At 48.1% G+C, this 27,754-nt stretch overlaps 1 protein-coding gene across 1 annotated transcript in view; it reads right to left on the reverse strand.

The window, feature by feature from the left end:
* JAK3 (Janus kinase 3) overlaps positions 1–27,754 on the reverse strand; it is a 279,679-nt gene that overhangs the window by 147,633 nt on the left and 104,292 nt on the right. The window contains exons 11-12 of the mRNA XM_078669301.1: positions 26,529–26,650; positions 23,066–23,200 (exon numbers count right to left, since the gene is read on the reverse strand). Coding sequence (XP_078525427.1) covers positions 23,066–23,200; positions 26,529–26,650 — 257 coding nt within the window. The remainder of the gene's footprint in view (positions 1–23,065; positions 23,201–26,528; positions 26,651–27,754) is intronic.

Consider the following 27,754-nt stretch of genomic DNA (forward strand, 5'->3'; position numbering starts at 1 on the left):
CGTACCTGGGGATCACCCTAACCTCTTCCACGATCTCGACGGTCAATCATAATTATTCTACCTTAACATCCCAGATCCGGGCCGACTTCGCGCGCTGGTCGAAGCAACCCCTCTCCCTACTTGGCAGGATCGCGGCGGTGAAGATGTCGGTCCTACCCAAGATATTATACATTTTTCAGACCTTCCCGGTATCCCCGCCTCCGGGAATGCTAGCTGACCTCCAACACGACATTCACCAATTTGTGTGGGAGAAGAAACGCGCCAGACTACATAGACGAGTAGCGCACAGGACCGTGGACGAGGGCGGCCTTGGGATCCCGAATCTATTGCAATATTTCCAAGCCTCGCAAATTCGATACCTGTTGGAATGGTACCGACCCGAATCAGAGAAGAGATGGCTTTTTCAGGATAGGGCAATGGCTCAGACCTCTTTGTGGAAGGTACCGTTTCTTGCTCGCCAGCACAGACCGCGCTATCTCCTCCGCTCCCCTATCACTTGGACCACTATGGCAACCTGGGACATGGTGGCGGTCAAACGGGGCCTCACGACCTTCCCGTCTCCACTTACCCCTCTCTTTGATAATCCCGCATTCCCACCTGGCACGGACGCTCGAGCTTTCCTGCAATGGCGTGATACACCTTGCCGATCGGCCGGCCACCTCTTTGATCTGGAGGGATTTCTCCCTCTCGCTGACATTTCGCAAGCCTACGGGGTGGATAAACCACGCATGTTTCAATATTTCCAAATTCGCCACTGGCTCTTGCAACCAGAAGTTGCCCCCTTGGTCGGCCGGCAAATGACGCCGTTCGAACGCTGGCTTGTGTCCAAAGACTCAGATAAACATCTTGTCTCAGACCTTTATCGGATGCTCACCCCTGCTGCCGACCCTGCTAAAACTGCTGGCCAGCGACGATGGGAAACCGAACTCGGGAGAACTCTTTCCTCATTAGAATGGGACCACATACACTATAGAGCCGCCCACACCACCCGCAATACCAAAGCTAGGGAATCGGCGATAAAACTGGCGATCTATTGGCACCTAACCCCAGCGAGACTCAACCAGGGTAACCCGACCCGAAGTGCGCTGTGTTGGAGGGGCTGTGGCAGCCGGGGCACGCTGACTCACCTCCTATGGGAATGTCCCGCCCTGCAGGAATATTGGAAGGCCGTCTTGGACGACATTGATTCCACATTCGACACTGAAATCCCACGCTTCCCAGCTTACACCATCCTAGGGCTCCCTAATGCGCTTATGTTCCCCTTGAGATCAGCTCGCGGCAAACAGATGGGCATCGCTATGCAGGCGGCGTCCCAACACATCCTGTCGCTCTGGGGCTCCACCACCTCTCCCACCCACACAGGCTGGTTGCATAAGTTGTGGTTCACGTTAGGCATGGAACGGATTCAGGCTACGCTCACACACACGCCTGACTCATTCCGAACCACTTGGCAACCGCTCCTGACGTTACTCTCCAGGGAATTCCATGAAATCACTTGCCCAAAGTACCTTCGCATCCTACGCCTTACGGAGTGCATGGTGGACCACGAGCGACCGAAGGCACCCTGATACACTTGAACTGGCTATAACGCACACGATCACTACGGAAGTATGGCGTACTGGTAGGGGCGGGGGGAGGGTGTTTGAGTTGGGTGTTGGGGGGGGGCGGGGTTTTTGTGTTTTTTAAGGCTGGCCTTTTTAACTGCTGCTCCAATTAGGGGCTCTTCTCGATTTCCGGGCAGCGCCTCGCCATCTGGGCATGTTCACCCTGCTCACTTAATGCTTCTAAGAGAAGACGTGTTTGTCCGTCTCGCTTGCCTTTCTTGCCTGCTGATTATCTATTGCCATGCCATGCCTGTTTCTCCTGTTTCAAAACTCAATAAACATACTTTGACAATAAAAAAAAGAAAACTTGTGACTAGCCTTCATTCTCTGACGCGTCTGCCAGGTGTCACTGGTACAGTGCAGAGTTTTGGAGCACGTTTCTGCAATTAAGCTCCTGGCACAACATGCTCTTGCTTCCGTTGTTGTGTGTCCTGTTACCAATCTCTACCAGAGTTCACCTGACTTTTGACATGAACCGAGTATTTGAGGGCTTCATTAATTTTGCTTTTGGGCCCCAATCAGTGCCGAGTTTTGGGCGGTGCGGGCGGTGCCACCGCACCGGACGTCAAGATGGGGGGGGGGGCGATATGCACATGCACTCTGAAAATATGCATCACTGACAGCCCCAGTGCCAATTGCATCCTGTCCCCTTGGTGGCATGTGAGGTGGCATTGCACTGTATTTGTGCAGCCCTCCGCCACTTCGTTTTTGGCACTGGGACTCTGTGCTTCAGTGCCTTTGATGAACGACTGGTGATGAAAGTATCTAGTGCGGCCTGGCCGGTCATCGTGTGTCAGTCACGCATGCCTTCTTATTTTTTAATTGAAATTGGTGTGGCTGAGAACGGCGATAGGGACTACGTACCAGGTGAGGTACACAACTGTACTTGAAAGTGCATTTGGGTGGCAACAGTGCCTAGAATTTGTTCTGCTTTGGATGTGGTGTGCTCTGAACCCATTTCCCTACTTACGCCACCCGCTTACCTGCCCTACTCGTCTAGTTTGCCTGAAGTTACTTTGTTTAAAACATTTCTAAAAGCTGCCTGCAGCTGTTTACTGTTCCCGTTCACTTTGGGCTCTGAGCTTGCAGCGGTTCTCAGATGCATTAGCCCCATCCTGCCTCAGGACCTCCAGCTGATCCCAGCGGTAGCAGATATGCTGCCCTTTGTGTGTAAGAATAGGAGTAAAAAAAAGTTTGAGATACAGAAGGAAAGAGCGCTATTAGTCAAAATCCCAAAGATCACACGGTGAAACAAGCATTTACAATGCAACGGTTTCGCCTTTACAAAAGTTAGAGCTATTGGCATTGTAAATGACAATATTTTTATTTATGTGTTGGTTTTGAAAACAGATAAATAAATGGCATTGTTATTTACAATACCAATAGCATAATCTCTCGCACCCTTGTGTGTCTACAGAGTGCTAGTGCTTTTTGCCTCTAATTGAAAGTCTGGATTGGAAACCCTAAGTAAACCCAATGTTCTTCAAGATTTAAAAGTATTCAACCCACTGCCTTGAACCGTAAGTAGAGTACGATTCCTATCACAGTCCTTTAATACGAGGTAGGCTCAGCATTCGATTAGACAGTGGAATATCCAGAATTTCTATGCATGCAGGGGATACATTTAATACATATGAACATTTTTGAAGATTGTAGCAGGACAGGAGAATCACTTGTTAAACTACGCCCAGTCCATGAGCATTTTTGCCTCGACACCTTAAAAAAAAAGAGAGGACGGGAGTCAAAATAAAAAAGTTGTCCAACCTTAAAAACATAAGCATAAGAAGGAGATATTTGGCTAGCTACTAACGCCCTCTCTCTAGCAGGGAAGCATCAAATTCCACATAATAGAGAGGTAAACATTTAGGAAGAAAAGAAGTTGACAAGCAAGAAGACGTCCGATTTAAAGCAATGACAATAAAATCCTGATCTCACTGTCAACACTGCTCTCTGCTGAAAGAAACCCAAACCCAGTGGCTTAACGAAAACCAAGGCCATTAGGACATGCCAAGGTGGCGAACGTCTAAGAGAAAAAAAAAACACCTTTCCCCGGAAAGCAAACCAACATGAAATGGGCCACAATTAGCAAAATACACTAAACAACGTGATGAGAAGTAGCACCTGCAAAACGGCACAGAAATTACTGTTTACAATTCAAATGTACTTTCCCAGGGAACCACACGACTCCGACGCGTATTTTTAGAAAGCGGTCAATCAACCCCAAATATATAATCCAGCCTAAATATGTATTAGTCCTCCTGTAACAGACTTCACCCCTGCAATGTTCAGCATGCCATTCATACTACTGCTCAAACAAGCGTAAGGCTAGATGACGGTCTGCGTTTATTATGTCAACGTTAACACAGCCGCGCCAGTCATTCCAGGGCAACAAGTGCGAAATGAAAATAAATAATAATTCGTAGCAACGGTTTAGGTACCATCTGGATTTTAGATGCGCGTGTTTTCTATGGAAAGCATATTAAACTGTGATCACTGGTAACATTTTAATTTACGAGCGCGTGGGAAAACGTTATAATTACAAAGTAGTTGGGATCAAGGACGAAGGTCTTCTTAGAATTGCAATAGTAAATGAAATATTCCATGTTTGAAAAGCAGGGAGAGCGACAGGCAAAGGACAGTTATGTCACAATCTTTTAGGACTAAGAAGGAAGAACAGATGTGGACGGGGTGAAAAATGTAATGGGGTGCCTTTTAAGATCTTCAACATAAGGCGAGGAAGGTGATGTATTAAAATCTTCCATGGGCTAGGCGAAGGGGCTATGCTATGGTGAAGATATACAGGAGATCGAAAGAAGTGGGTAATCAAATTCCGCTGGTAAAGAATGCCCACAAAAACCAAGGATCGAATTGTGTGGGCTTCTTATTTAAAATCTATGTGGCTGCAAGAGGTGAACAATTAATAAGAGTGAAGGCGGACCTGTACAGGTGGTTATATTCAAATTCGCATTAGGGGGTGGGGCGAAATGTGAAGTCTGTAGATTGCCGTTAAAAAGAATGCTCATTTTAAATGGCTGGCGTTTGCATGCTGTGGAAATGGTGCATTGTCAGAATCACAAAAATGTGATTGACACAAACAGTAACAGAGCAGAGGCAAATGTATACATTTGGGGTGGGGTTGTTATAAAAAATACACACCGAGGACTCAACTGCACAGGCTATAATTATGAAGCGGGGGACAAACAACGTGTGCTGCATTTCTGATCTTTAAGCTTGCACCCACCCCTCACCCCCTTTTCTCGCATGGGGATTGCAGGCTGCAGCCAGGGTGATGTAATGCATTTTGCAGACTGCTGAGCTGCCCAGGAGCCTGCAGACTGGTCTTTGGGGGCGGTCCTACCTTCATACAAGAGCAGGTCCTGGGGCACCGACACCCCACGGGATGCCGCTCTGCTGCTGTGAGTAGTGGGCGACACCTTCCACTGAGTCTTCAGGACTACCGAGCAGGAGGCGGCTTGTAAGCCGTAGCCCGGCCGAGTACAGGGTGCATCCTGCAGGATACCGAGGCGAGAAAGAGGGTGGGGGTCTCCGGTTGACCCCCCTCCCCGGAAAGGAAGGGGTAGGTAACAACACTCAATGCGCAGTGCCCAAGCAGAGCTATTGCCCCTTCACAGTTAAACAAGCACCTACGAGGACACAGGGGGCGGGAGAGGACACGGGCGGCGGGAGGAGGGCGGGAGAGGACACGAACGGCGGGAGGAGGGCGGGAGAGGACACGAACGGCGGGAGGGGGGCGGGAGAGGACACGGACGGCGGGAGGGGGCGGGAGAGGACACGAACGGCGGGAGGGGGGCGGGAGAGGACACGGACGGCGGGAGGGGGCGGGAGAGGACACGGACGGCGGGAGGGGGCGGGAGAGGACACGGACGGCGGGAAACGTGCACAGGACAGCGAGGGGGGCGGAAAGGCACACGGAGGGGGCGGGAATGGACAGCGCATCTGAATTCACTTTCAGTGAAAGGGGAGGGAACGGGAAAAAACGTAACTCCGCCCTGGGAAAAAATCTCCGGAACGCCCCCGAATCTGGTCCGGCCTTGATGGACAGATCCGGCACTCAATGGCTAGCCTCCATTTATGGAGCTAGCCAATGAGAGCCGGGGGACGTTCCAGAAGTCCTTATTGTCGACATAGGATTTCACCTGCGCTGAAAAGCTGCGCAGAGCGCAGCCTTCGGCAGGCGAAACCCAAAAAGGGAAGAGGGTCGTTCTCCTACTGAGCGGTTGAAGCACGGAGCGATCTTCCTCTTGCCACTCGCCCATTACGTCAGAGAATCACTTTAGGAAGCTAATGACCTACTGACCTGGCTGGTTCACTACAGTGGGAACGTTGATCTTACAGTGCTGTGAGTGATCTGGCCAGCGCCCGGAAGCCTTTGGGGGCAGTTGTTTGTCTAAACAGTAGATAATTTATTCAAGGCCTGCACAGTGCTCTGCATACGTAACACAAATGTGTGCAGTAGAAGCTATACCAGCAGTTCACGTAATGAAAAGACGCATGCACTCATTACAACTTCGAATACATATATACGTCTAAAGTCGCCCCTCGTCCTGGGTAACTGCACATTAGCGATGACTTGAACGGGCCTCAGAACCCCGATTATAAAACACAGGGTCAATTCAGAATTCTGTGAAAACGCGAGTTTGCGCTCGGATCCGATTTTTCCGATGTGCCTCTCCTTACTGCACCCCGGGATGTTGCCCCCATGCAGGTTTTGGCAGGTCCAACCTACGGAGATTTATCAGGGAAAAGACCTGGAAAAGGAAAAAAGTGCAACAGTTGGTATGGTAGACGATGAGTCCATGTGTTATGCTTCATGTCATGGTGGTATTTGCCATTGCCACAACCGTGCAATTGACTCGACTTCATATAGCGGTATTTACCATTATTCCATATATGCAAATACCTCCCCTCCTTCCGGCTCACTCCTAATCGGGCCTTAGACTTGGCTCTACAGTTCACAGCTCTTATACATGCGGGACATGTTGAGAATTTCAGCCTCATAAACTTTGCACCAAGAAATCCGTGCGGCGCGTTCAACGAGGGAATCATAATTCGTGCCACAGAAGACAGTGAAAGGCTCCACCGGCTCTGTTTAGCAACCCTATGACGCCAGGTGGCTCCTACGTCAGTGTATTTTGCCTGGGTCTGCTGGTATTGGAGGGTCATTCGTGTGCGTCACAAGGGTCCCCGAGACCGTTGTAAGATGTGAACCAAAGCCCGGAGGTTTCTTTCTCTAAGCCTCAGACCCCCTCATTGCCTTCCTCGAGTGCGAGCGCAGCACCCAGCGCCGCGCGCCTCATACGCAACATCACTGCTAACATTACAGAAACACAGCCGCAGGTGCGTAGATATCGATATTGTAGCAGGTGCCGCGCGACACCAGGGCCCAGACTAGGGGCCTTATTTATGAAGGCCTTGCGCCGCCGGTGCGTCACTTTTAAAATGGGAAAAAGTGACGCACCGGCGGCGCAAGGCCTTCATAAATAAGGCCCTAGAGATGGAGCCCTCCCCGGATCTTAAACATGGCTGACTAGAACGGTTTTTCCCACATGCAGGAGGGCCCACTGCACCCTTGGTTCCCACTGCTCGCACACACAGCTCTTAAGCTGTATGTAATAGCTGGACTGCACTTTTTTTTGGGGGGGGGGGGGCTTTTGGCAGTAGCACAACTCAATTCTCTATCTGTGAAAACGGGGTCACCCCTGGCGGGTCCCCATTAGGACCTAACACTTTATGTGTCAGCCATACTAAGTGAAGTGCCCGCAAACGTGTTTTTGCTCATGTGTTACCCCACTGTAGCTCGGCCTGGGCTTAGGGGTGTATTCGAACAGGGAACCCCTGAGGCAGTTCTTCCAGGCACCCACACGCAGTGCAAATGTAGGTTAGATATTAAGCTTCATAAATCGAGGACCAGGTCTCACGGGCGCCGTAAATCTGTGCACGTGCTGCACTCATATAGTTGTGTATAGAACTGGAAAACAATCATGTGTCCAAACTTCATCAGACAGGTGACATGGGAAACAGTGATCAATGACCCTGAAGGTTCGATTAAAAGAAACACACAAATGCAGTTATTGACATTTCGTAGGCAGCGGTTAGACACCTCAAACCCAGAACCACGCACCCTCAGCCACGCATGCCAATTTAGAGCACCTCTCCCTCCTTACCAGCTCTGCCTCCTGGTTCCGGGCTTCAGTGCGCTCCAGACAAGCTGACACCCCAGGCCTTCCCTGGGCTGTCGGTCTCCCCTGCTTCACCAGCCCTCCTTTCATCTTTCCGTGGCTGCGCACCCAGGTCGCATGCTGTGCTTTTAGTACGAAATCGGGACCTCGAATCAGCCAAGGGATTGGGCCCCTGACGGCGGCTAGCTGGAAGACCGACTTTAGGACAATATGATGCCCCCCTGTTTGGGCAAATCAGCTTCGAGCGAGTGGAGGCGCAGCCCGGCTGGGCCTTCTCGTTAAAGTGTTTGCTTGTTTCTATGGCAGCGGGCAGGAGCCTTCCCCTTTCAGAGGGGATGAGGGGCCGTGTATGAAAGGATGAACACGGCAGCGGATCTTCCACAGCAGTGAGCTGGACTGACACATCTCTGGGGAGCCGCACAGAAAACAACCACAGTTACGATGATAAAAAAAACGGAAGTCAGGCACTTTTGCCTGAGACGGGGGCGGGGCCTGCCATCCGGCAGGAAGTCCCGCCCACCCGCCGCCGCCGAGGAAGAAGTGGAGCCGGCCGACTGATGGCCTCTCCGCAGCCCGGGGCTCCCAGGTGCTGGAGGGAGCCCCGGAAGTGAAGTCCTGCCCCCTGGTACCAGCGCGGCCGTAGATGAGACACTGAACACGCCGAAAGAGCCCGGTAAGTGGTGGGGGTGGGGGTTGTGTGTGTGTCTGTGTGTGTTCGAATGTGTCTGTGCGTGTGTCTGTGTGTGTGCGCGTGGGCTTGCGTGTGTGATTGCAGTGTGTGTGTGCCTGTGTATTATGCCTGTGTATGTGCGCATGCGTGAGTGTAGAGTGTTTGCGCAAGGGAATGAGGCAGGAGAGGGGCACGGCGCCGTGCGCGCTCACGAGGTCAAAACTGAGCAGCTCTGCGCTCGTGCACCCTCTCCTGTCCACATTCCTAAAAACGGGTAGCAATAGTTGTCGAAGCAGACTCTGCATTCAATGCTTACGCATTGAAGCAGGTCGTGCTTCGACCTAAAAAGGGGACATGTGCCATCACAGAATAAACCCCCAGGTGGGGGCTATCCCTGCAAAGAAGAACCAGAAAGGGGCATATGCTGTGCCATCACATAAGAAACCCTGTTGTGAGGGTTATCCATGCCAAGAAGAAACAGAAAGGGCATGTGGCATCGGAGGAGAAACTCTCTTACGAAGGCTATGTCTGCAAAGAAGAAAATTAACATTCACAGAAGAAACCTTCTAACAATGGCTATCTCTGCAAAGAAGAAACACAAAGGAGGCATGTACCATCACAGAAGAAATACTCTAGTGAGAACTGTTGATATAAAGAAGAAACAGAAAGGAGTCATGGGCCATCCGAGAAGAAACCCTGTAGGGAGGGCTATCCCTAGAAAGAAGGAAGAAAAGGGGCTGTAGGGGGCGTGTACCACCACAAAAGATGCCTTCTAGTGAGGATGATGCTGTCAAAATAGAAGGAGGAACAGGTTAAAGGGAGCATGTACCACCACAGAAGGCCTCCAGTGAGGACTGTCTCTGCAAGGAGAAATAAAACGTGATGAAAGGGACCATGTACCACCAAAGAAGAAGACTTTAAGGGAGGAAACCCACAGAAGCATTAGGAGATAAGGTTAGAGGTAAGCCAGGGAAGACGGGGGTATCCCAGGAGGACTACAGGGCAATAAGGGGGAGAGGTTAAGGGGAACCCTAGTAGGATGAAGGATTCTAGAAATGGGTATAAAGACACATAAGTAGAAAAAGATAAACGTTATCATTGAACAATACAGGCTTATGTCACGTATTAAAAGAGATCAAAATCAAGGGGTATTAAATATGTCAGCAATCGGTGTACATGTAGGAGCATCTAAAGCCATTCACGCTTCCAGACTCACACGTATACACACTCACATCGAAACGCAGTCACACGACTCCCACCTTCCAGGTCTTGGCTATATAATAACGCAGAGATGAAGGAGTCGCCTGCGGGAAACATCCTTTACAACGCAACTTTTACCACGCAGTGCTATTACAACGCAGATTTTACAACGAAAACCATTACAACGCATTGCGCCTGGGGGGCGCTGTAGGATAGGGAATAGATTTAATTTACTATCCAACACCTTCCCTAGTGTCCACGGGGACTGGAGTTGGAATAGTAAATTAAACTATTCACTATCCAGCACCCCTAAGCGCTATGCGTTGTAAAGGTTTGCGTTGTAATACTTGCGTTGTAAAAGCATGCGTTGTAAAAGTATGCGTTGTTATGTCATACATCCGTCGCCTGCACCCTCTCATCTTCCTATGGGCCATAATCGACATCCATCATTATGTATTAGTATGTCCCATCTCCCATCATGTGTGGGGCGATGAGTTACAAGGCTTCATTGCCTGGGGCAGAGATGGCATCGATTAATTGAATAATCGATTAATGACGCCGTATGGGGGTTGCAGCACCACGTTACTGGTATCATGAGCTCTTAGAGCTAACCCTGCATTCAGAAACTCACTGAGGCACATTGTGGGACCGACCATAGATTACTTCCGGTTCATGGGCGCTCAGCACGGGGTTTAAAATGCACTGGCCGATAAACCATACATGCCAACAGACCCAATTTAAGTGGGAGAATCCTGATTTGTGGAGACAAAAAGGGCTTTATTTTGGCTGTCTTCTGCCTGACTGAAATGTGCTCCGCTTCAATAGAAGTCAATGGCGGAAAAACATTCTCCCGAGTATTGTTCTTTAAATCTCCCACTTTCTTCTTCTGATATAGCATGTATGGTTGTCTGGGTGTCACTGCACACTGTGCTTTAGGAAAGAATTTAGCGCATGCCATCCAGTCATTGGCCTGTAGGTGGCAGTGCTGTACTAGTTTATAACCACAAGGGTCCAGAGAGTGGCTGGACCGAGGGAACCAGAGGCACGGGGTACCAGGAGCGAGCAGCCTCCAACAATAATATTATAACACACTAGAGCTGCTCCCAGTATAAAAATGTGCACTTAATTTAAATTTGTGAGTGCTGGCATCTCACAAAATGTAAAAGACTGGTCTCACACACCACCTGGTGTCATGCTTCATCATTATTTTTAACATTCCTCTCACCAAGGTCAAAGGGTCTCCCTTTGACCTTGGTGAGAGGAACATTATTTCCTATATACACCACTCACGATTTTAAAACACCATACAGTTGTCAGTAATATTAAAAATATTGAGAGATCTGTAATGGCCTTTTAACTCACATTTTTGTTTTCTTTGGGCCCCCACTTAGTTTAGAAGTGCATCCCTGTCGTCAGGTGTATGCACGCCCTCTATCAAACCGAGTTTTTAGAGGGCGAGGACTGGTCAATGATGAAGCATGACACCAGGTGGTGTGTGAGACCAGTCTTTTACATTTTGTGAGATGCCAGCACTCACAAATTTGAATTAAGTGCACATTTTTATACTGAGAGCAGCTCTAGTGTGTTATAATAAAGTGCTGTACTAGTGTCTGTCTGCTCTTCACAGGCCTCCACCAACGCCATGCTATCTGACTCGAATGAGTCACTGCAAACTGTGCTCTAGCTCACTGGTTCCTGACCTTTGACTTATTTGGACCCCCCACTTAATCATTACTGGAACCCGGGGACCCAAGCCGAACCCAGTTCAATAAGTTGAACCGCAAAACAATACGGGAAGAAGCACACACCAAACAAATACACAATCAATGAAATCTTTTATTTAAATCAGCAGCCAATATAAATAAATCTAAACTTTAATTTTTTAATGTGACCCTTGGAGCATTTCTAAATTAATTCGAGGCCACCTATTTTCTCTGCTATATTCTGTTTGACGCACTTGCCATACTCCCACAAATCAATCTGATGAAACCAACTTATTTTTAGTCCCCAATTTCAAATTCCTTTATATTTACAGACATTTTTTTCTAATTCAATTTTAATTTCGTTTCCTTATTTATATACAGTTCGTTAACATGGTCATTAATTTTCTAAGAACCACTGCACTGAGCAACAGCTCAGTCTATGCCAACATGTCCTGGGCCAGTAGGTGGCACTGTTGCACCAAAGTCATCAAATGCTGCATCCGAGGGCCCAGTTCTTGCTCCACATCCGAGAAAAAACACACGCCTCATCTCAAATACCAAGTGGAACGAGCCGCGCGCGCCTTTGCTACCCTCGTCTGGAGTTTATCAAGGCTCCCTTGGGAGGGGTCTTAATCACGCTTGGCCCTTTGACTGCCACACTTCACTCACAACCAGGCAGTGGCTTCTTCAAGGAAGTGAGATGACATTTCTCCTTTCTGCTGTGAATCACCTTGACTTCCCATAGAAGCAGGAACTGTCGTCATGCTCTGCTGCTTACCCTACAAGGCCCTACAAACCAACCCCCTCTCATCCCTGGCCGTCCTGTCCTCCATCTCAGCAGGACAAAGAACCTAAAGCAGTCATGGAGGTCCCTGGCTGGACTCCTGAGCGTCCAAAGCCTCCTGGCCACAAACAGATCCTACTCTGAGCAGCCGCTCCTGCCTGCACCTCGGGCCCTACGAATGTCAGAACCCAGCCTGCTCTGCCTCCACTCAAGAAACATCTAAACCAATGTATGTTCTTATGACGCATTCTTTTCCCCCGCAGGGAATCACAACGTGGTCGTTGCAACGACCGAGTTGTGATTCCGCATACCATTACTCCGCAAGTCGGAACAACGACTTGCTGCTGTACGGGGGGCACTGGATGTTGGAAGAGTATAATTTACTATTCCAACTCGAGTCTGTGCGGACAATAGGGAAGGTATTCGATTTCAAATCCAACACCCCACCCCCCTCCCTTCGCAAGTCGTTGTTCCGACTTGAGGAGTAATGGTATGCGGAATCACAACTCGGTCGTTGTAAGGACCACGTTGTGATTCCGCATACCATTACTCCGCAAGTCGGAACAACGACTTGCTGTAGGGGGGGGCACTGGACGTTGGAATAGTATAATTTACTATTCCAACTCCAGTCTGTGCGGACAATAGGGAAGGTATTCGATTTTAAATCCAACAACCCCCCCCCTCTCCTCCGCAAGTCGTTGTGATTCCCTGCATGGAAAAAGATTTGTGGTAAACGTTGTTTACCATCTGAAACACCACCTCTACCGCCTGTCCATTCCCTGGCGCCCTTCCTCCCAACAAGTCCATCCATGAGCGGCCTTCACTGAACCCCACCTGACTCCCCTACAACGAGTCCTGACCGCTATCTCCCTCCACGCCTGCTCTAATTTGTCTATGTTCCCTCCTGCCTTGTCCTGCCTCCTTCTCTCACCGCTTGAAGTTCATTTGTCCCAGTGCTTCAAGTTCTCATTACTGTAGCCTGTTTTCTGTGTATATTCTGTGGGTGCAACTCGCCTAATTTGCTATATCTTTATTACGCAAAATTACAGAAAAATTATGTGAGATCCCGCAGAATTACTCAACTGTGTTATCCAGCATTTACTGCAAAGTGCACCCTTGGGTCCAAAGTGGGTCCGAGGGCGCATTCTGCGCTGCGAAAATAGCACTAAATGCAACAGACATGAACAACAGCGGCGACTCACACTCATTTACTTTTTTCTGTGATGCTGCGGTAGGGCTCATATGCTAAAATACTCAATATTATGTGAACAGGCTTCACAAGAGTAACACCAAACTACTGAAATTACGCCAGCGTAAATTAAAATTTCTCCCAACCTGGTTGAATTGAAAAGCACCTAAGAACCCACTGGTGGTAGTTTACTACATAAAAAACGAAATAAATAAAAAATACATAACGTCTCCAGAGCATTGACCAATATCACACGGGCTCCACAATGTTACTACAGCTTCCGACGTCATCAGCTCACACTAATGCCAAGTTCCTTTGAAAGGTCACTGGGTGAAACTGATGTAGGGCTATCAAACTGATCTCTGAGGGTCTTGCCAAGGCCCTGAGGACTGGCTGCCAGTGGCAGCCGCCAGAAACACAGGGTGGTAGGGAGAGTGGGGTCGCGCGAGATGCATCATGGGGGGGGGATTGGTTGTGAAAAATACAATATATAAAAGTAAGTGTACCTTTTGCCGCAGGCCGCCTCCAGCATCACATTTCATTGCGCAGCCTCTCCTCTTCCTGCCTGGTCCCAGCAGCCCCTGGGACAGACTCCCTGTCCAATCCCCATGCTCCTCGGTCTGAGCAGGCAGGAAAGATGCCCTGCTCCGACCAGGGAATCTGTGGGATTTCTCCAGCTATGCTGAGGAATGCAGCTGGGCCAGAGAAAACCTAATTGCAGATGTGTCTTTTGTTCGCCCTGAGACTGCCGTCCAAGCACACATGAGCACTTAGGGAGTGGAGTGCACGTAGTGCTCCTACTCCCCCCTCCCATACTTCGGCCCGCCCCTCCCAACATCACTGGCTAAGAGCCGGCAAATGTAAGATAAAAGGATGCAAGAAACATCCTTTTATTTTACATTTGCTGGCTCTGATCCAGGCAGAGGGGCGGCATTCCTCCGCCACTGAGGAGCAGCCTCTACTGCGGTCCGGTTTCAAGTGGCACGGTCCTGATGTGGCCCACGAGAGGAGCATGACGCCGGTTTTCAGAGCACCCACCGCCGTGAGGGCCATATCCCGCCAATTTTGAACAAATATCAGATATATCGCCAGACCACAGTGTCCATCTGGCCCCCGGTTAGGATAAAGTGAATTTATATCCAGATCTGCTGCCTACATTATATGCTCTATCTGTATTCTACATATCTTATGCCGTTTCCATCTTGAGACAGCATCACTGTTCGAGGAGCAAGGTCTATTCATCATCATCATAATTTTAAGGACGTGTATTTTCTATATCGTTTTTGCCTAAAAATTCATTGAATAAGTTATTAATACCATATATTGGGTTATGCAGCTCTGACGAAATATATGTTTTTAAGCCAATTCCTCACATCTTGAGCTATCTATTGCAAAAAGACGGGTCACCCGATGAAGGCTGCCAAGCCGAAACGCGCGTAGTGTGTCATCTACCGCTTTGCCTCCATTGCTTTTCTTGTCTTATGCTCATTTATGTGTGTGTTATATGTTTTTTATGAATTAATCTGTATATATTATCACAAAAATACCTAAACATTTTGTATCCAAAAAAAGTATATTTATACTCCTAAAAAACTGCTATATATACAACATTATAAAAAGAAAAATATATGTATTTAAATAATAAAATTGCAAAACTAATTTATGGAGTGTGTGAAAAGTCTGTATGTAATGGGCTATAAAGTATAGATGTATGTCCCAAGTTAGGTTTATTTAACTATTTACTAGCTATAGACCTTTCCAAACCAGTAAGTTTTCCCTATGTATAGCTAGTGCATTCTAATATAGGGATCCCCCCACTTCCTAAACAACCACGAGAGGAGCATTCCAGAACTACAGATGCCCCCTATGTGGGCAAATATGGGTGCAAACTGAGTGCACTGATACTCTGAAGCGCTTGTAATCAGGTCCTAGGACCTAGGAGATGAAGGCTCCCGCTCCCTGAACCTCGGTCAATACAATACTCTAGGCCACCACTGGGTGTCGCTGCTGCACTGGTGACTGCTTGTCTGCCCCCACAGGACCATAGATAATATAATAAACCCAATGTGTCGGCACACAGAGAGGCTGCGAAGGCCTCCAGCAAAGTGCATGAAACATTTCACACGTACGTGTAATTCATGCAACTGGAAAGAGCACGCGGACAATATCTGACCTACAGAGGTTAATCCTAACAAGGGGTATTGTAACTTACCTGGTAAGTCTTTTGTAAAGCGCTCTGACACCTTTGGGTAAAGTTAGCGCTATATAAACTCCACTAAATATACAATCGGAAGTCAGGCTGTGGACTGAGGCGGAATCAAGACCGGGGTGCAACAGAAATCGAACTCGGATAGCGCTGCGAGGCCGGCCTACAACATAGCGTAAAGTGTAACTGCACACTTGTCACTTTTTTCTTCCTGTGCACTTTTTATTACCTCATGTATTTTTGGCTGCTCACAATTCTCACTACCTCATGTATTCTGTGTGCTCACAACTGTCACTTTTACCTTTACTACCTCATGTATTTTTGGTTGCTCACAATTTTTACTACCTCATGTATTCATTTTTGCTCACAATTGTCATTATTACTTTTACTACCTCATGTATTTTTGGTTGCTACCTCATGTATATTGTTTGATCACAAATGTCACTATTACTTTATGTAACGTAACGTATGCTTTTGTAATGTTTCTCATTATGTTCCATTTCTGTTCCTTTTGTGAAGCGCTCTGACACCTTCGGGTAAAGTCCGCGCTATATAAAAATGCATAAATAAATAAATAAATAACATAACATTATTGCGTGCCCTGCTCCACCTGCCTGAGCCACGGTGATTCTGACCGATGCAGTAATGTTACTGGCCGCGAGGTGCCGCTCGTGCGCAGCTGTCGTTCCATCCCACAAGACTCCTATCAGACATCCTTGGCTCCTCGATCTGATACTGAACAGGAACCTTCCTCCCTGCTGGGCTGTTTGGGCCCCCTGATGGCCAAGGCCGGCTGCCCTGCTCATGCCAGCCCCAGATAAGGGGCAGCGAGGCGCCGTCCACGCTAATGACAAGTTTAATCGGCGCACCCGCTTTTTATCTTGGAAGAAGCGTCCTCGGTTTCTACAGTGGGGACTCAGGGGGGGGCAGAGCTGCCCGTGAGCTCCTTTCACACTACAGCTCCTGCTGACGTGTGTCCCCGGCCTGCCGTATTTTCCCACCAGTGTGCTTTTGCTCTTCTGGGTCCACGTCTCTGAAGTGATGGAACTGTTCCAGGTGGTGTTGTGAGACAACAAAGAACAAAGGGGCATATTATCAAGGGCTTTATCTCCGCTTTTTTGGCTTTAAAAGCCAAGAAAGCGGAGATAAAATTATCTCCCTATTACCTAGCTGTCGCTAACACCAGTTAGCGACAGCTAGTAGGAGATGGCGACCATCTTGGGCCCCACTTTGCATGTCAGTGATATTTATCACTAATGACATGCAAAGTGGGCGTGCCAAGATGTTAGCCACTGGAAACAGTCGCTAACATCGCTATCTCCTATTACCAACTTATGGAGATATTCGCGCTAAGCGCGAATATCTCCAAAAGCTAACGCCTGCCCTGAGCCGTTCTTAGCCATGTTATCCAATGGGAGGTGGATAACATGGCTAAGAGCATTAGCTCGGTAATGCATGAATATCGCTGACTTTTCAGCGATATTCATGCATTGCGGCCGTTTTTTATCGCATTTGCGATAAACCTTGGTAATACCAAGGTTTATCTGCGATAAAAATCGCTGCAGGTCGGCGATATATTTTTGTCTCTAACCAAGCAATAGCGATAATTATCGCTATTGATTGGTAATATGCCCCGAAGGAGCATATTATCAAGGGCTTTATCTCCGCTTTTTGGCTTTAAAAGCCAAAGAAGCAGAGATTAAAATATCGCCCTATCAGCAACAGGGTGCTAACATGCAAAATCGCATGTTAGCACCCTTTTCACTACGCTTCCCTTTGCATCTCTAATGAGATGCAAAGTGGGCGTTCCAGAGAAAAATAAATCATCACTTTCCCCACCTGCAAATGCTTTTTAAGTTCTTTTTAAGGTTGGGACTTTTGTTTTACAGCTATGAGTTGTTTTTTGTTAGGGGTTTGTGAGTAATAACATTGTAACTAGATTGAAAAATTTAAAAAAATCATAATGTGTTGTTATGGTTTCCAGGGTTTGATTCTATGCTTATAATTCAACGTTCATTGGCAAAGTAATGTTAATGTAAAGTGTCATATTATTAAATCTATCTTTGTTTATCCTTTCTCTAAATTTGCAGTACAGTTATTTCTGAAGAACACCATTTTTATGTGGTGAGATAAACAGGGTGTTATAGTGTTACTTTCTAATATAGAACTAACAGCCAGGCCCCATTCTAAAACAAGCATTGGAAATGCAATAGGTCTCGCAGCATTAGAGTTAGTGCTTTTAGAATTGTTTATGGGTTTTTTGTTGTAAATCTTTAGCATTTTTATTTCTTGTAGCCAATGCTAAAGAATTACAAATCAAAAAAGCCATAAACAATTGTAAAAGCTTTAACTAAAAATCCTCTGAGACCTATTGCACTGTGTGAGGGTGAGGTGTTGAGGGTGAGTGAGGGTGAGGGTGAGTGAGGGGTTGAGGGTGAGTGAGGGGTTGAGGGTGAGTGAGGGTGAGTGAGGGTGAGTGAGGGTGAGTGAGGGTGAGTGAGGGTGAGTGAGAGTGAGTGAGGGTGAGGGGTTGAGGGTGAGGGGTTGAGGGTGAGGTGTTGAGCGTGAGGTGTTGAGCGTGAGGTGTTGAGGGTGAGGTGTTGAGGGTGAGGTGTTGAGGGTGAGGGGTTGAGGGTGAGTGAGTGTGAGTGAGTGAGGGTGAGGTGTTGAGGGTGAGTGAGTGAGGTTGAGGGGTTGAGAGTGAGTGAGGGTGAGGTGTTGAGGGTGAGGAGTTGAGGGTGAGGGGGTGAGGGGTTGAGGGTGAGAGGGTGAGGGCGAGTGAGGGTGAGGGGGTGAGGGGTTGAGGGGGTGAGGGTGAGGTGTTGAGGGTGAGTGAGTGAGGGTGAGGCTGAGGTGTAGAGTGTGAGTGAGAGTAAGAGTGAGGGTGATTGAGGGTTTCAGTGTTAGTGAGGGTGAGGAGTTGAGGGTGAGTGAGGGTGAGGGTGAGTGAGGGTGAGGGTGAGTGAGGGTGAGGGGTTGAGGGTGAGTGAGGGTGAGGGGTTGAGGGTGAGTGAGGGTGAGGGGTTGAGGGTGAGTGAGGGTGAGTGAGGGTGAGGGGTTGAGGGTGAGTGAGGGTGAGGGTGAGTGAGGGTGAGGGTGAGTGAGGGTGAGTGAGGGTGAGTGAGGGTGAGGGGGTGAGGGGGTGAGGGTGAGTGAGGGTGAGTGAGGGTGAGTGAGGGAGGGTGAGGGGTTGAGGGGGAGGGGTCGAGGGGGAGGGGTCGAGGGTGAGTGAGGGTGAGGGGTTGAGGGTGAGTGAGGGTGAGGGGTTGAGGGTGAGTGAGGGTGAGGGGTTGAGGGTGAGTGAGGGTGAGGGTGGGTGAGGGTGAGGGTGGGTGAGGGTGAGTGAGGGTGAGGGTGGGTGAGGGGTTGAGGGTGAGTGAGGGTGAGTGAGGGTGAGGGGTTGAGGGTGAGTGAGGGTGAGTGAGGGTGAGGGTGAGTGAGGGTGAGGGGTTGAGGGTGAGTGAGGGTGAGGGGTTGAGGGTGGGTGAGGGTGAGTGAGGGTGAGGGGTTGAGGGTGAGTGAGGGTGAGTGAGGGTGAGGGGTTGAGGGTGAGTGAGGGTGAGGGTGAGTGAGGGTGAGGGTGAGTGAGGGTGAGGGTGAGTGAGGGTGAGTGAGGGTGAGGGGGTGAGGGTGAGTGAGGGTGAGTGAGGGAGGGTGAGGGGTTGAGGGGGAGGGGTCGAGGGGGAGGGGTCGAGGGTGAGTGAGGGTGAGGGGTTGAGGGTGAGGGGTTGAGGGTGAGTGAGGGTGAGGGGTTGAGGGTGAGTGAGGGTGAGGGGTTGAGGGTGAGTGAGGGTGAGGGGTTGAGGGTGAGTGAGGGGTTGAGGGTGAGGGGTTGAGGGTGAGTGAGGGTGAGGTGTTGAGGGTGAGTGAGGGTGAGGGTGAGTGAGGGTGAGGGGTTGAGGGTGAGTGAGGGTGAGTGAGGGTGAGGGTGAGTGAGGGTGAGGGTGAGGGGTTGAGGATGAGGGGTTGAGGATGAGGGGTTGAGGGTGAGGGGTTGAGGGTGAGTGAGGGGTTGAGGGTCGCTGCATCCCATCTTCCGTATTGGGGAACAAAGGAACGATCCGAGCAAGCTCCCTGTCGGGTCATTCTTAAACGCCCCTTTGAAAGCACGTCAGCGGCAGTGTTGAGCGCCAGAAGGATTCGCTTCAGGGAAGAAGAGCTGGCCGCTTTGTTTCGGCGACTGCAATCCAGGAATGTGAAGTCAGGCGAACTTGAAAAATAAAAGTCTGGAAAAATGAAATCTTTCTGCCCTAATTTCCCCCAAAAGAGCCTCCATTCGCCTTGGTCAGGTTTTACGTTGCACATCTGATAGAAATGCTGGATCGCCGTTTACAGGGGCACGTCCTGCCTCTCCGCAGAAAGTACGTTTCTATTTCCAGGAAATAAGTGAGCGGCGCCAGACAGTGATGTCATCCAAGAAGTGCAACAGAGAAGCCACCACCACTGGATGCAGGACGCGTGCCTCGTAAAAGAAGCAACCTAACCCAAATCTGAGAGATCTAATACCGCATTAAAAAACAATGGCAAGTAAAAAAAACAAGCCATAATTGCTGCATAATACATGTCGGGCGGAACACTATGCTAAGCACAGATTTTTAGCTTAGGTGTGTTTAAGCAACGCACTTAATTACTTTGGCCATGGCCCTCTGTGAGACCACCACCCCTGTGTTTTCATCTCACTTAAAGCCCTGCTGGGGAAACACTTTGAACCTAGCCTGCCTCAGCTTTTAGCGTGTGCTCTGTGGCTGTTTTTCATAAACAATTTCATGTGTCACATCTTTATTGGCGTGTTAATTAAAAAGCATTGCAATTATAGAATAAAAGCAAAAGGGCACTGGCAGTTCAACAGAGCTTTCAGACATATGTATAACCATAGAAGGACATTAAAACGTTTGAGATGAAAAGTGACCATCATCTGCAAGGCTATTTTAGTGCAACTGAGAATGAAAGTGGAATTCGGCACCAGTTTTCAAAGCACCAAACCTTATGGAGATTGCATGCGCCGTGCGACATTCCCAAGAATAAGCATCAGCAGTCCGAAGTAGTAAAACATAAGAGTTCGCTGCACACAGATTCCTACCTTGAGTCGCAACAGCTCCGGCTCAACTAACAATGTAGAGGGGACACTTTGCCAATCAGCGCAGCTCTTCTCATCGGGCCGACCCACAGCGGGAGGCAGACTTGTGCAAACTAGGCACCGTCGAGCCCCTATTTCTCTTGTGAATCACACGTACATGCAAAGCACGCAAAAACTTCTTTGAAGGAACATGGTAGCGACCTATCGACTTTGTCAGTGACTAATTCAAGTTGTTCCGCTGTCTGGCACTTCAGAGCCATTTGGATAGGGCAAGTAGCATAGCGACGGACTTTAACAAAACGGAGGGAAGAGAGGGGAGGGGGGAGGAGAAATGCGACACGGCGGGAAGGGGAGGGGGCGGAGCGGGTCAAATAAACAAACAAGCCGGAGGGAAGAGAGGGGAGGGGGGAGGAGAAATGCGACACGGCGGGAAGGGGAGGGGGCGGAGCGGGGAGAGCGAGAGCGGCATGTGGGTGTGAAGGAGCCGGGCCTTTGAAGTGAAGCTAAGCTTCACTTCAAAGGTGTCGGAGGAATGCGGGCGGTTGTGCACGCGCTTTTAAGCTCAATGCACATGCGCATTGAGCTTAAAAGTCACGGGCACTGCAAGGAATCGCCACGATTCCTTGCTTCTTAGTTAAAGCTTGTTTAAGCCGCAATAGGCTCGCAAGCTCGATGCGCATGCGCATCGACAGGCGAGACCTAAAAAACAGCAAAGATGTATCATAGTGACCCTATCCAGCACAGCAGGAACGCTGATGCTATAAAACTGAGGGGCATATTACCAACAACTAGCGATAATTTTCGCTATGTTGGCTCAGCGGCAATATTTTTATCCCGAGCTGCGGCGATTTTTATCGCTTAGGAACCTTGCTATTATCAAGGTTTATCTCCTAAGCGATAAAAATCGGCTGAAATGCATGAATATCGCTGAAAAGTCAGTGATATTCATGCATTACCGAGCTAATGCTCTTAGCCATGTTATCCACCTACCATTGGATAACATGGCTAAGAACTGCTCTGGGCAGCCGTTAGCTTTTGGAGATAATCGCGCTTAGCGCGAATATCTCCATAAGTTTTTAATAGGAGATAGCGATGCTAGCGACTGTTTCCAGTCGCTAACATCTTGGCACGCCCACTTTGCATGTCATTAGTGATAAATTTCACTGACATGCAAAGTGGGGCCCAAGATGGTCGCTATCTACTACTAGCTGTCGCTAACTGGTGTTAGCGACAGCTAGGTAATAGGGAGATAATTTTATCTCCGCTTTCTTGGCTTTTAAAGCCAAAGAAGTGGAGATAAAAATATCTCCCTATCAACAACAGGGTGCTAACATGCAAAATCTCATGTTAGCACCCTTTTTCACTACGCTTCCCTTTGCATCTCGAGATGCAAAGTGGGCGTTCCAGAGAAAAATAATAGGAGAAATGTCGTTAAGCGACATTTCTCCTATTATCAAGTTTCACTGTAACCCTGTTAGAGACAAAAAAAGCAGCGCTAACCACGGTTAACGCTGATTTTTTTACGTCTGCTAATTTTCAGACTAAGCCATGTAATCCAATGGGAGGTGGATTACATGGCTAAATCCACCATGGGCTATCAACAAGGATATCCCTATCCTTGTAGTTTTATCGCTGCATTACCAGCGATATCCTTCCAAAATGCCGCTATCGCTGGATTTTTTATCGCCTAGGCGGATAGCGTTGTTGATAACGCGCATACCAGGCGATATTATCCAGCGATAACGGGCGTTAAAAATATTAACGCTAAGCGCCCTTAGCGTTAATTTTCCCTGTTCCTTGTTAATATGCCCCAAAGTGTGTCTGAGTTGTAGGGACTGCTCCCCGTGCGGCCCTGGTCTCAGTGTGCAGTAGGGTTCGTCTCCTCCTAGAATTTACAGCCCTCACACTTGAGTTTGCTGCCTGACCACAAGAAAACTTAAAACAACGTATGCAAAGATTACAGACAGCCCCGGCGAATAACTCCCTCCACAGGTGAAAGGCTGATCGTGTTAGACCCTGCGACCTCAGAGCGCTGAGAGGCAACCTCACAGACATGCAGCCCTAAACACCCGCATCCCACATGCAATACTGCAGAGCGTGGCGCGACAGGAGGACACGAAGGGGCACATTTATGACTTTTGCGGCGCCGGGCAGCGCAGCAAGTCCTGCGTCAGAAGGAAAGGGCACGAAAGTGCTGTATTTATCCAATAAACATCGATGCAACACCCATGGAAATGCCTTCCTGGCGCACAGTAATACGAGGCAGCGATTTGTGCTGTATTAGCCATGCAGGCCCACGTAAAGTAGCCTTGTATGGCTTCATAAATCTCATTTGTTCGCTCTTGCACTACGTTGCGTGGTGCGAGAGCAATGCAGAGGGGCTCATACACATGCCCCAAAGTTCCTTCATCACCACACACACACACTCGTACCTCACTGAAGCTCTTGTGAGCGCTGTCCAGCACTTTGAGAAGGACGTCCGTCCTGTGGACTTCATCGGCGTCGACAACGTCCCGTTTGACTCCTCTGAAGATCTTGGTGAAGGAGCCCTGGCCCAGGCTCTCTCCCTGTCAGAGATATGAGCAGAGAAGGATTATCAGGGCGGCTGTGCAGGGCACCGGCCAGCTGTCAATCACAGGCCTGGGCGATGAGCTCAGGGCGCACCTGCAAACACCTTCAGCATCAGAGGAGGGGATAGTCCGGGCATCAGGTGGGCACTACTCATCATTTGACAGGCAGCATGAGTCATAAATGGACTTTTAAAGAATTCAAGAGAAATTCTGTGCAGGGCCGAGATCCAGCAAAGACTCAACAATGTGGGGAACAGCGTTTACTACGCAACTTATACAACGCTGTGCCTTTACGACGCAACTTTTACAACGCAAGTCGTTACAACGACTTGCGCTGGGGGGCGCTCCAGGATAGGGAATAGTTTAATTTACTATCCAACTCCTTCCCTACTATCCACGGGGACTGGAGTTGGAATAGTAAATTAAACTATTCACTATCCAGCGCCCCCCAACGCAAGTCGTTGTAACGACTTGCGTTGTAAAAGTTGCGTCGTAAAGGCATGCGTTGTAAATGCATGCGTAGTAACGATATACATCCCAACAATGCACATTTCAAAGATAGAATAAAAAAGAAAAGATTTTAATCAACATGTGATGTCCAAACTGTCTTCTAGCATTTGTGAAATAAAACAAGCAATAGGTCTCGGGTATAGGGGCACCGAACTGCAGCAGATAGTGGAGCAGGTGAGACCCAGCGCTTGTGATGTGTGACCTCTAGCCTCTGCCAGTGCCTTGAGTCCACTCTGTACAGCAAACCAAATAATCATTTTTAAAAAGGCATCATTTGCGTGCATGCATTAGTATGAAGTAGGTGCCCTTTTGCTGTTCGCGATCTGAAATGGACTGGTAAAGTAGCGCAAAAGCATTCTTTTGGTTTAGCAGTAAATAAAAAAATAGGATTACAGCAGAGGGGCGGGTGAAAAGAGGTGAAAACGTAGGAACTTAGAGAGAGCGCTGATAGAGATCGGAGGAGAGCACAAGCAAGAAAGAGCGCTGACTCAAGGACTATGCACTAGGATTTTTTTTATATGCCATGAAATTGGAAAAATAGCATTAATCCCCATATCTACTGTGTGAGAAAGTGGCTCTATATATACTGGACTAGAATGAAGTACAGCATGAATAGAGGGTAAACAACCTTTACAACGCAACTTTTACCACGCAGTGCCTTTACGACGCAACTTTTACAACGCAAACCATTACAACGCATTGCGCTGGGTGGCGCTCTAGGATAGGGAATGTGTTTAATGTACTATCCAACACCTTCCCTACTATCCACAGGGACTGGAGTTGGAATAGTAAATTAAACAATTCACTATCCAGCGCCTAAAAGCACTATGCGTTGTAATGGTATGCGTTGTAAAAAATGCGTTGTAAAAGCATGCGATGTAAAAGCATGCGTTGTAATGTCATACATCCGAATAGAGTCCACCAGCCCCAGAGGTATAACAGAGGTTAAAGTCAGAACTGACCCTACTCTCCAAAGTGGTAGCTTGGTCGAGCAGTAAGGCAGCACCAGAGGACAGTGTAAAGCATTTGTTGTACACACTCAGTCAGCAAAAGGTTTCACACACTCAAGGACTGAACTCCAGGCCAATTGTTTTTATATCCACAGATATAGTTGTTTTATCTTTAGAATCAACAGTTATAAAAATATATTTTTCTTGTTATGAGTTCTCTCATGTAATCACTCTGCAAAGGAGTAATAAGGTTCGTGCACACAATTAATACTGTCAGTAAGCAACACAATCCTAAAACACGCTATAGCATTGAGCTCAATGGGTTTTCCACATGTAAGTACAGTTGATTACTATATGGATTACTTTAGTAGTCCCAGGACTAGATCTGAGATTCAGTCCTGGGGTCTAAGCTGAAATCAGGTTAGCAAAAATGTTTTAGTTACTGTAGTGAATTTTCATGAATATAAAGCTGTTTTAAAAGTTCACACTTAGAAACTTTTCAAAGGAAATCTGACAATGTTATTCAATGGGAGAAAATTCAGGTTGCAGGTAAAGTACGATCGCGTTACTTTTGTAGCCCAGCACTGGTCTTCCTGGGCAAGCACTGGGGTCTTAACTAAGAACAGGTAGGTATTTGCGTTTCAGTATTTCGTGTGATTTTAAAAAAATATTTCAAGTTTTCAAAAGTAGACAGAAGAAATTTCATAGAAAAGCAGACAATGGGTTCCTATGGAGAAAATACAGATTACTAGTAAACCCGCTAGGGATTACTTTTGCGGTACAGTACTGGGCTGAAAGGTACAGCACTGCCTTCTCCCCTGACCACAGGTGAGTACTTCGGAATTCGGACTTTGGCTGATTTTATGTGAATATTTTCAGGTTTCAAAACTTCACACTTAGAAAATGTTCGAGTCAAAATGAGTCAATGTTATCCAATGGCAGGTAAGTAAATTACGGGTTTCCAGGTGAGTACTTGGTTGGTGAAGTTAAGGTTCTGGGCATAGACTCAGGGGTCCCCCAGGCTCAGGTAAGAACAGTTAGTTCACTCCCAGCGGCACAGGGGCGGCCGGGTGCACAGCGCACGCTGGGGAATGCCTGTGGGAGGGAGGCTGGTGTCTGTGCACGCCCTTTTTATGGCAATGCGCATGCGCATTGAGCGAGCTATACACGGGCACTGCATGGAATCGCCCGATCTCGGTAAGCTCTGTTTAAGCCCCTTTATCTCTCGCTCCGCTCAATGCGCATGCGCATTGATAGGTCACGAGACCTAAAAATAGTGCATTTACACAAACCTACATGCACAAAAGGTCAAGACTATAAGTAGGGCCATGCTCCATGGGAGAGGTCGACACACAAAAAAGTAGGGACATTTAACAAACACTGACCACAAAGAAGAAAGCCTTTGTGAAGGACACGCAAAGTAATAAATCAAAAGCGATGGACGGGCTGTAAGTCCACAGAGTGGATACAACATGCCTAGGCTTGACATAAAAAGAATGGTGGCGTGACCCGGAAAATGTTCAGATGGTGAACCATCGCAAGGAATAGTCTCACAAATAATGTTTTGGATTAATTTGTTTTGGAAGTAATAAAAAACGGTTAATTATCTTTGAATTGTATCTAGATTACACTAATGGTGCAGCAATTTGAAATATACAACAGATTACAAAGCATCGGACAAGCTAATGGACATTGGACTACAAAGAAAAAGCTGCAAAAGTGTCAAATTGTGAATCTCTCTGGTGATTTTTGAACAAACATCCTAGTAACCGTAGTGGACAACTCAAGGACTCCCTTCTTTTATTCTCCATCTTATCCCCCGTCTTTGACCCCACCCCAGTACAACCAGTTTGTTGTTCACCTACCCATGTGATGTCGTTGAGCTGGATGTTTTGGAAGGACATCTGGTTGAGGGTTCGCCGCTGCACACCAGGCGAAGACAACATCTGAGGGCAGCTTCCACGAACAATCACCAGGTTGGACTTTTCTTCATGGGAAAACAAAAGAATTAAAGAAAGTACAGTAAATAACTGATGGTACTGACAGAGCATTGACTCAACGTAAAGATGGGGGATTTCTGGGCATCACTACTGGGAATGTTGAGTGTTGTCAACGTTTTATAAAGTTGGCAAACTGCATATTTTGTGAGCCTGCTGAATTTGCCTCCCTGTGTGTGAAAATTCCTGTGAAAAATTAAAGTCATTAAAATATTTCAAGATAATTCTATGTTCATTTTTTTAAAGAAACTTTGCGAAGTTTGTGAAGTAACATTTTCCCAACTGTGCACACTATTCCTGTGTCATCTCACAAGCTCTTCCAGGCCTGGAGATTGAATTGTATCTATATACCACTTACTACCCCTGACCGGAGTTCCTCTCAGGAGGTTGAAGGGCCTGGAAAGTGAAAGGCTCTGCATCCGTGAGCCCAGTCAGGCCTTGTGGTGACACGCTCTCTCCGTCAATTGATCCAGCTGCATAAGCGATGGGCTGAGCCTCCCTGTGCCACAAGGAGCCAGATCTGGAGAAGACAGTCTTAGGCTTAACGCACAAGTTACTTACCTTCGGTAACGATATATCTGTAGGAAACAGTAGTTAGTATTAGATTCCTTACCTTAGAATACCCCCAGGCGTCAGACTGGATCCGGAAACTTCTGCGTAGCAATACCCTTGCGTGTCGGTAGGCGTCGTCTGCGGCTCCGCATCCGTTGTTGGCGTCGGGATGACGTCGCCGGAGTACTTAGACACCGCCCTCGTGCGCTGACGTCAGTTCTTATACACAGATTTTCCGAGCCAGAAAACGCAGAGCCATGATAAAAACCAACACTGGTGCCATAAAAAACTAGGGCCCTGAAAGGGGATGACCATAACCCTAGATATCGGTTCGCAGAACGGGGAGGATGGGTGGGGCGGTAAGGAATCTAATACTAACTACTGTTTCTTATAGATATATCGTTACCGAAGGTAAGTAACTTGTGCATCTGAAAGAAACAGGTTAGTATTAGATTCCTTACCTTTGAATAGATACCCCAGCAATACCAACCCCGGTGGTGGGTCTGCGAACCAATGATCACACCAGAAAGTCCTGGCGAACG

This window comes from Lissotriton helveticus, chromosome 12 (assembly GCF_964261635.1).
Source record: "Lissotriton helveticus chromosome 12, aLisHel1.1, whole genome shotgun sequence".
Classification (NCBI taxonomy): Eukaryota; Metazoa; Chordata; class Amphibia; order Caudata; family Salamandridae; genus Lissotriton; species Lissotriton helveticus.